Genomic DNA, 8523 nt, shown 5'->3' with positions numbered 1-8523 from the left:
TCACCAGTGACAAGGAAAAAATCCTTGAAATCCAGGAAAATCACTTAGTTTCCCCGTTGCCCACAGGGTCAGCAGGGCCCCAGTGGAGCCGTGCGGGTTGGGAGTGGGCGGGCGTGGGGGCGCACACTCACCGGCTAGGAGCTGCTCCAGGTCCACCTGGGGCGTGCTCTCGGAGTCTGCGTGCAGCACCAGGAAGCCTGCGGGGGACGGGGGGCGGTCAGGGGGCGGGGAGGAGGAGCAGGGGGCGGGCCACGGGGGGGGGGGGTGGCGGCGGGCTCACCGACGAGCATGGGCGCCGCGGCGCGCACGCCCTCCCAGGGGCTCTTGAAGTAGAAGAGGCTGGTGCTGAGAAGGCGGCCCAGCGCGTCGGGGAAGCGGTGCATCTGCGGGGCGGGCAGGCAGTCAGCGCGCGTCCCCAGGCCCCCACCGCAGCCCTTGCCCCGGCCCCGCCGCACCAGGTGCTTGGTGGCCACGTTGAAGAACTCGCCCAGGTGCGGGCCGCGGCCCTCCTGCAGGTGCTTCTGGAACGCCGCCTCCAGCTCCGCGCACTCCAGGTTGGGGCCGCACATGCGCAGGGCGAACCTGCAGGCCTGCAGGGCACGACGCTGAGCCCCCGGTGCCCCTGACGCCAACCTGACGCCAACCCCACGCCCCCGACCCCACCTCCACTCACGCTGACCACCGGGGCCTGGGGGTCGCGCAGGTGCAGCAGCAGGGGCGCCAGCCCGCCCACGGCCTGCTCCAGGAACACGTCCTCGCAGTCCCCGTGGCAGGCCCTGTGCAGGTGCCCGAAGAGGCCGAAGGCGGCGCGGCGCAGCTCCGCGTTCTCCTGGGGCGGGGGCGGGGGCGGGGGTGGGGGTGAGGGCGCCGGGAAGCGGGGGAAGGGGCGGAAGCCGCGCGCTGGGCGGGGGTGGGGGCGGGTCGGGGCCGGGACCCCATGGCCTACGCTGTCGAAGAAGGGCCGGATGCGGATGGCGACGTGCAGCAGCACCGAGCGCAGCTCGCCGGGCTCCAGCAGGGCCAGCAGACGCGCCAGGCCCTCCATGGCCTCCAGGACCACCGGGCCGTGCGGCTCGTCCGCGTCGTCCAGGCCCGCGATCATGGCCGACAGCAGCTGGGGGCTGTGCGCCCGCACCTGCCGAGGCCCGCGCTCAGCCCGCGCTCAGCCCTTGGCCGCCCCTCCCCGCCCCGCCTCGCCCCGCGGCCCACCTTGTCCGGGGAGCCGGTGGCGACGTTGGCCAACCCGCGCAACACCAGGCGCCGCACGCTGGCGCTGGCGTCCTTCTGCCGGGCCGCCAGGTTGTCCAGCAGCGACTCCAGCAGCAGCAGGTCCTTCGCCACGTTGCTGCGGAGCAGCTGCGGGGAGGAGCAGGTGCGCATGGCGCAGGAAGCTGGGCCTCGAGGCTGCGCTCTGGCTCCTCTGAACCCCTCCCACCTGGGGCTTGGAGCACCCCGCATCCACCCCACCCTGGCCCAACACTGGCAGCCACAGGGCAGGGCTGCTTCTCCTAGCCTCAGGAGACCTAGCCTCTGCCCCCACCCCTCCCCCAGGCCAGCCAGGCTCCCCTCCAGCAGACTGGGCCAGCACCCCCTCCACCCACAGAGCTCTCACTCCCCTGGCCATTGAGGTGCCCGGTGGGCTCCGGCCCAGGCAGCACCGGGCTAGCGGCCTTCCTGGGGTCTGGCCATCCTGCCTCCCCCGGTGGGGTCTCCTTGCCCCATTCCCCTCCCCCTGCAGAGGCAGAGCCGAGGTGAGTCCTGCCCCAGCCCAGGGCAGTGTGGCAGACCCCCTGGGCCCTCACCTCTGCGAGGAAGGCTGTGGAGGTGACCCTCTGGACCTCGTAGACACAACTCTGAGTGGAGACCAGTGCCTTCATCGCCAGGGGCAGCCGGGGGCCCGCGTGCTTGGCCATGGCGCTGGGGGAGGTGGAGCCAGCTGGCCTGAGCAAGGGCCAGGTGGAGGCCCCCACCACATTGGCTGGGAGACCCCCCCTCAGCAGGTAGGACCAGGGGCCGCCCTGCTTACCTGGCCAGCCGGGCGACCCCTTCCTCGTGGCCTTCGGAGGTTCTCAGCAGCTCCCAGCCCCCCTCTCGCTCCACGAGCTTGACCACCTCCTCACTGCCTGCCCGCAGCAGCATGGCTTGCAGGGCATCCACTGCCAAGCTGCGGGGGGACGTGGTGCATAGGACTCCCAAGAGGGGCGCACACTGGGCCCCCAGGCACGCTCTCAGGAAGGCACCCCAGGGGTGTGCTGGACAGGATGTGCTGTAGCCCGTGCAGGCCTTGGAGGGATGCCCAAGTGGGGGAGGGGAACCCCTCTGTCCTAGCAGCCCCAGTGAGAAGCCCCCTCCCATGGAGAAGGCCTGTGGGAGCCACAATGGGGTCAGGCCAGGGAGGCGACAGGAGCGCCCCCGCTCTGCACTCCTGGACCTGGCTACAGGGAAGCAGGCTGCTGCCTGCCAGCTGCTGGCACTTGCTGCACCCCTTGAGGCTTTCGGGGTGGCAGTGCTGTGCTGGTGTTCTCACAGCTGCCTTCCTGAGCTCACTAAGCCCAGCACCCCACGCCCGGGCCCCCAGGCAGGGCAGCTGGCCCTCAGGCCACCCCCCCCCAGCACACAGGCCACACAGCCTCTCCTGCCCCCACAAGCCTGTGGCTCTTGCATCTGCAGCTGCCGCCTCTGGGGGCCACTGCCCCCTGCTGTCCCCTTCCCTGGCCAAGGGCAGGGACCCTGGCCGGCTTTAGGCTGGGCGAGCACATCCCAGCCCCGCCCCTCTCTGCAGGGGAGGCAGGAGCCCAGGAGCCGAGCAGGAAATGAGTCGGATACTGGAACCTCTCCAGAGCCTGAGCGTCTGCCCCGCTCCTGCTCGCCGGCTCAGACAGGACACTCGAGTGGTCCCGGGGTGGGGGGGTGCAGGGCCCACAGCCGCCCTCTGACGTGCCACAGCCCCATCACGCCCTCCCCGGCCAGGACAGGAGCTCCAAGGCGGGCACTGCGCCAGCGCCAACAGCACCGTCTACCAGTCGGCTGTGCGCAGGCTCGACAGGCGTCCTCGAGCTGGTCCCGGCTTTGAGCCGAGGGCCGTCAGAGGCTGTGGGCCGCGGGCAGACAGCCATGCTGGGGCGTGTGGAGAGCAGTGGGGGCAGAAGGGCCTGGCCACGCTCTGCAGGGGTTGCTGAGTGCTAGGGGAGCCCCAGGGCCTCCAGGCTGCCCCCGGGACCCTTGCTGCCCCCGGGGCCTCCCTGGGCAGTGTGAGATCTGTGGAGGGGTGGGGGGGCCAAAGGCCCCGCCCTGTTGGCCTCTAGCCTAGACGGCTGTGGGGCTTCTGCCCCTGCACACAGACGGTCCTGGCAGGTGCCCACATCGCGCCCCCGAGTCGGGGCTGGGGAGGGGGGCAGCTGCCCCAGCAACAGCCCAGCGCTTGGGGGCCAGCCTCGGCAGCAGGCCAGCCTTCCCGTCCAGGCCAGCCGCCCAGATGCCCAGCCTGCTCGGCCCTCTGCAGCACGCCGGAGGGGCCAGGCTTGGCTGGGGTCAGCGCTGCCTCTGCCTGCTGCGCCCCTAAATCCTGCTGGTGCGGTGGCATCTGTGTGGGCGTGACTGAGCGCTGTCAGCTGCTGTCGGGGCCGAGAGGGAACAAGCCTGGGCCTGGGGCCCCACAGCCCAGGCCTCACGGGAGCAGCCCTGCTTCCCTGGGGCCTCCACCTGGCCCACCAGGAGCCCAGCCGGCTGGACACGTGGGCATCTCCTAAAGCGGGTTCACGAAGTGGCCTGCTGCCAGGCAATCCTGCGGTGGCGGCGTGGGCTGAGGCTGCACCCCAATCCTGGGGTGTGCACCCCAGGCCAGGTCAGTAGGAGGGGACAGAGACGGGTGTGCTTGGGGCGACGGCACTGGCAGCCTCGCGCCGCCCTTGGGTGTGCCCCAGGGAGGGGTGGGGGTCTGATGGGCCCAGCTCCCGGCACCCGCCTTGGGCGGCCCTGGAGACATGTGGACCCCGCACACAGCGCCATGCACGAGCATGCCTCACGCACACGCGTGTACTGCTGTTTACAAAAGGGGGTGGGGCAGGGGTCTTACCTGCAGGGTTCGAGGGCCCTGGTGGCCGGGGGCGTGCCTGCACCCCTCCTGTCCTTGGCCTGCAGGCTCCGGGGCAGCTGGACGCCGACGGAGCAGCTGAGGCGCAGCAGGAGGCCGGCGAACAGATCGGCGTAGCGCTCCAGCACGGCGGGCCCTGCCGCGGGGCAGGCCAGCACCTCCAGCAGCGCGCTCGTGGCCTGGGCGAGAGTGGCCTGGTCCCTTCCTGCCAGGCAGGCCCCGCACCCGGGCTGGCCGCCTCCCGGCCAGCTCGTGTGCCCACCCCACCCCGCATCTGGAGGCCCTGGCGCAGGCGGGGGGGGGCGGGCAGGAAACTTGTACGGCTTCCCTGCCTCTCGGGTGGCGAGCTGGGCCCCGCACGCAGGCCAGAGCACAGCGCTGCCTGGGCCGGCGGACGCCTGCGAGGCCCTCCCCGAGCCTGGGCTCAGCCGCGGGGAAGCGGGCGCCGTGCTCCTGAGGGCTGCCCAGCCCTGGTGCATGCCACGTGGGCAGGGAGGCACAGGCCTGCTCGGAGCCGCACTCACCGCGAGGGGCAGCACGGTGGCCACGCGCCCGGGCGCGCTGCTCAGCAGGAAGGGTCGGCTCTCCTTGAACGGGACGTCTCTGCACATCTTCTCCAGCAGCAGCTCCAGCACCTGCGCGGTGAGGCCGGGGGACACAGCCAGGGCCCGCCACAGGGTGCAGGTGACGCTGCGGAGGGGTGCCACCTGGAGGCCACGGCCAGTCGACCTGCCAGCCACCCCTCGCTGCCCCACTGTGTGGCCAGACGGGGAGCGGTCCCTTGACCCCGCCCCGAGCACACCCCAGGGGCCATCCAGGCTGCCCTGGTGCCAGCAGGCAGGAGACGGGACCCAGGCGGGCAGGGGCTGTGCGTGGAGGAGGGAGCAGGTGGCCCCAGGAAGACCCCCTGGGCCTGCCAGAAGCACGCACGTTGCCCAGCCCAGCCCCCAGCACCTGGTCAGAGAAGCCAGTGCACGGGGGAGAAGGGGCTGCTGCAGGAGCAGGGATGGTGCTCAGGCCCCGCGGAGCAGCTCTGCCGAGCAGGCACAAAGAAACAACCAGCTTCAGGTACCTCGTGAGAGGTGAATACTTAAGAAATGGACACAGCAAACTTGAAAGAGAACCAAGTAACCCTTTTAGAGATGAGAAAGTGAGTGGTGACGCCTGCCTGGACACAGCAGAAGAGGGAAGCAGCGAACTCAAGCCCAATCTGAAGAATGCCCGAGCCCCGTGCAGAGGAAGGACGACACAGAGATTCAGGGGACCAAGGAGCAAAGCGCCTGGAGTGGGACTCGGGGAGGGGGATGGCTGAGAGCTCCACAGAACCGACAGACGCCATCCCGGGCCCGAGCAGCACCGAGCAGCCTGGCAGACAAGCCGACGGAGACCCCACCTGGACCCCAGGAAATGGCAGAAACCAGCGGCAGCCAAAGGCAGCGGACCCCAGGAGAGGGGCGGGCACCGCATAGTTGCGGGAGGCCAGCAGACTGGCCACCCCGCACAAGGCCCAGGCGGCAGCGTCCTGCAGAGTGCTGCTCCAGGGGCAGGAAAATGAAGAGGTCGCAGGTAAACCAGGAGGGGGCTTATAGCCGCGGACCCTCTGGAGGGCATGCTGCAGGCAGAGGGTTAAGACAGAAGCAAGGGGAAGGTGAACGAGGGTGCCAGCAGGGCGCGCTGCGCGGGCGCGGCCCAGCCGACCTGGAAGGGCCGGGTGGTGCTCGGCCTGCTGACCGCCGTCGCACACGCAAGCAGCCGCAGGCGGCGTGAGCCGAGAGGGCACGCGTGCCGGGGGCACTCCATCCACGGATCCTGAAACTCGACTCCCGGATGCGGTTTGTGTGTCCTCTTCCCCCTTGGCCTTTTAAAAGGCGTTTATGAACATAGAGGCTGTCCTCCTCATGGGTCTCACGGATGCAGTGCAGGTCAGACGAGGCGTGCTGACCGGCTGGCAGCGCTCTCACCCCAGGACACGCCCGCGGGGACCAGGCTAGGACGGCCAAAGCGTCGCGTCCCTAGACCCCAAGGCCAGCGGCCCAGCCCCCAAACAGCGTGCTCATTCCGAAGAGAATGACACTGCGCAGCCAGGCAGAGCCCCGCACAGCCGCTCGCGGATCCTGAAGACAGCGCCCTGGTGAGCAGCCAGCAGGCCACACTGCGGCCAGATCCGGAGTACAAGGCCAGGCAGGGCCGTCCCAGGGCCCGTGCAGGTCTGGGGCCTCAGCCGGGGCAGCTGCTGGAGCCAGGCATGCCATCCTGGCGTCGCTGCCCCTCAAAACCAAGTGAAGCAAGCGTGGGCTGCGAAGCCGCGTGGGCACAGCTTGGGCTGGTGGGCGACCTCTGTGATGCACGGCTGGGCGGCGCAGGCCAGGCTGTGTGTGGTGGGCTTTACACGCACGTGATCACGTGTAGTCACCCGACGGGCAACTGCTGAAGGACAAGGGGCGGAGTGTGCAACTCACAAGTGAACGGAGAAGAAAATATAAGATCTGTCGATCTCAGAACGACAACAAGGGGCGTTAAGGAAAAAGAACAGAGTAAGACAGAGTAAGCACGGGGCCATGACCTCCCACCTCTAATGAGACCATGCTTCACTGTGGGCGAGTGGCACGCAGAACACCGGCACCTGGAAGGCGGCAGAGACCCCACGGAACGCCAGCCAGGAGGGGTCCTGGCGACAGAGACGGGCAGCCCATGGCAGAGCTGCTGGCTGGGCAAGGTGGCTGAAGGCGGAGGCAGGGAGGTGGCTGCAGAAGGGCCCCTGGCCCCTGGGGCAGAGAGCAGCAAAGCACGAGCCCCTGGTGGAAGCTGGGGGCTGGGAGGGCCCGAGTGCAGGAGACTGTCTCCAGCTGACGGCCATAGAAGGGCTGGGGGAAGCGGACGCGGCTCAACCAGCTGGGCGCCCGCCTACCACACAGGAGGTCCCAGGTTCTGGTCCCAGTGCCTCCTGCACACGAGCAGATGCAGTGCCACGCTACAAGCAGACGCCTGCATCCTCCACAGCAAGCGAGATACCGTGCCTGCCTCAATGAGCAGGTGCCTAAACGCGCAGATGCCGCAGCCCGTGGGCAGCTGACGTGGCTCAGGTTGCGGGTCACCGCCCCGCTGCCCGGCCCGGCCCTGTGGTACCTGTCGAAGGGCAGGGGGCTGCCCAGGAGGCTGGTCACCACGGCGGCGCAGTGCTGGCAGGCCAGGAGGTAGACGCTGTGCTGGGCGGCCTTCAGGACGTGCTCCTCCAGGGGCTCCTGCAGCTTGGAGCGCAGCACGCTCACGATCTCGGGCACCTGGGGGCCAGGGGGCCGTCACCCCTGCACCCGGCCCTGGCCCGGGCGGGCTCCCCGGGACACACCCCCTTCCAGGGCTGTCGTGGCTGGCGGGAAGGTGTGCCGAGGAGTGGGGAGGGGCTGGCACCAGGTGCCTGAGCAGCCGCGGGCAGCAGGAAGCACGAGCCCTAGCTCTCAGCACCCTCAAGCAGCACCCGCAGTTGTGCCTCGCCACCAAGGACACGTGACCAGGTGCAGACGCGGCGCAAAGCCTGCGGTGCCTGGCCAGGGCTCCCCGTAAGGTTTCCAGCTTGTCCCTGGGGTTCTGTAGTTTCCCCAAGTGCCCAGGTGTGGATTTAGTTGCTTTTTTCTTTCTCCAAGAATGGAAAAAACACTCTTTGATATGTAATACAACCACCAAATTCAAAATTCACGAAAGGCCCAGCATAGCTCCTTCCTGGGAATCCCAGGCACCGGCAGCCTCTCGGGCATCCGGGCGGGTGTCGTCCAGGGCTGTGGGCCTCCAGGTAAGCGTGCCGGTCGGGGCTCTGGAAGGTAAGCCTCCCCCACGCGCCTCCCTCCGCCAGGGGCTCCCTTCCCACCCGGCCCTCCCAGCATCGCCGCGTGCCTTCTGGACATCTCCCTTGTCCTCGTGAGCTGTCCCCATCACTTTTAACCCATCCACCCGGTTCTCCATTCCGGTGACGGCACTTTCAGTTCCACAAAGGACCAGCCGGTTGTTTTGTTACTTGCCTGGTCTTTTCTCATCATGACATGTTCTTTCATTATGGTTTCTGTACCTCCCTGCCTTGTGATTTTTTTAAAGTGATTTTTTTTATTGTGGCAAAACATACATAACATAAAAATCACTTCAGTCATTTTATGTGGACCATTCTTGACATTAAGTTCACTTCAACACTGTGTAACTGTCACCACTGTCTACTTCCAGGCTGCTTTCATCATCCCAAACCAAAGTTCCTCATTCAGCGACAGTGCCCGGTCCCTGCCACCCTGGTGACCACTGCTCTGCCCCGCTTCTATGAATGTGCTTGTTCTAACTATTTCATAAAAGAGAAATCGTAGAGTATCTGTCCTTTTGCTTCTGGTTCATTGCACCCAACATCGTTTCTTCAGGGTTCATCCTTGTTGCTGCAGCTCTTCTTTTCATGG

At 67.8% G+C, this 8523-nt stretch overlaps 1 protein-coding gene across 12 annotated transcripts in view; it reads right to left on the bottom strand.

Moving 5' to 3' along the window:
• The window catches only part of MROH1 (maestro heat like repeat family member 1), a 95557-nt gene that overhangs the window by 451 nt on the left and 86583 nt on the right, over positions 1-8523 (bottom strand). For 7 of the 12 annotated variants that reach the window (XM_058276178.1, XM_058276173.1, XM_058276175.2 and 4 more), the window contains 11 exons: positions 7220-7374; positions 4618-4783; positions 4076-4272; positions 2027-2164; positions 1803-1917; positions 1210-1356; positions 947-1135; positions 674-829; positions 456-590; positions 281-383; positions 132-197 (listed from right to left, as the gene is read on the bottom strand). In XM_058276178.1, coding sequence (XP_058132161.1) covers positions 132-197; positions 281-383; positions 456-590; positions 674-829; positions 947-1135; positions 1210-1356; positions 1803-1917; positions 2027-2164; positions 4076-4272; positions 4618-4783; positions 7220-7374 — 1567 coding nt within the window. Of the gene's footprint in view, positions 1-131; positions 198-280; positions 384-455; positions 591-673; positions 830-946; positions 1136-1209; positions 1357-1802; positions 1918-2026; positions 2165-4075; positions 4273-4617; positions 5706-7219; positions 7375-8523 lie in introns of those variants that run through there. The other 5 variants (XM_058276182.2, XM_058276179.2, XM_071208084.1 and 2 more) reach the window with 2 other exon arrangements.

The sequence above is a fragment of the Dasypus novemcinctus genome, chromosome 14 (assembly GCF_030445035.2).
Source record: "Dasypus novemcinctus isolate mDasNov1 chromosome 14, mDasNov1.1.hap2, whole genome shotgun sequence".
In the NCBI taxonomy this organism is placed as follows: domain Eukaryota; kingdom Metazoa; phylum Chordata; class Mammalia; order Cingulata; family Dasypodidae; genus Dasypus; species Dasypus novemcinctus.
Note: the sequence above shows the minus strand (reverse complement) of the source record. Positions and strands in the feature narration are given on the sequence as shown.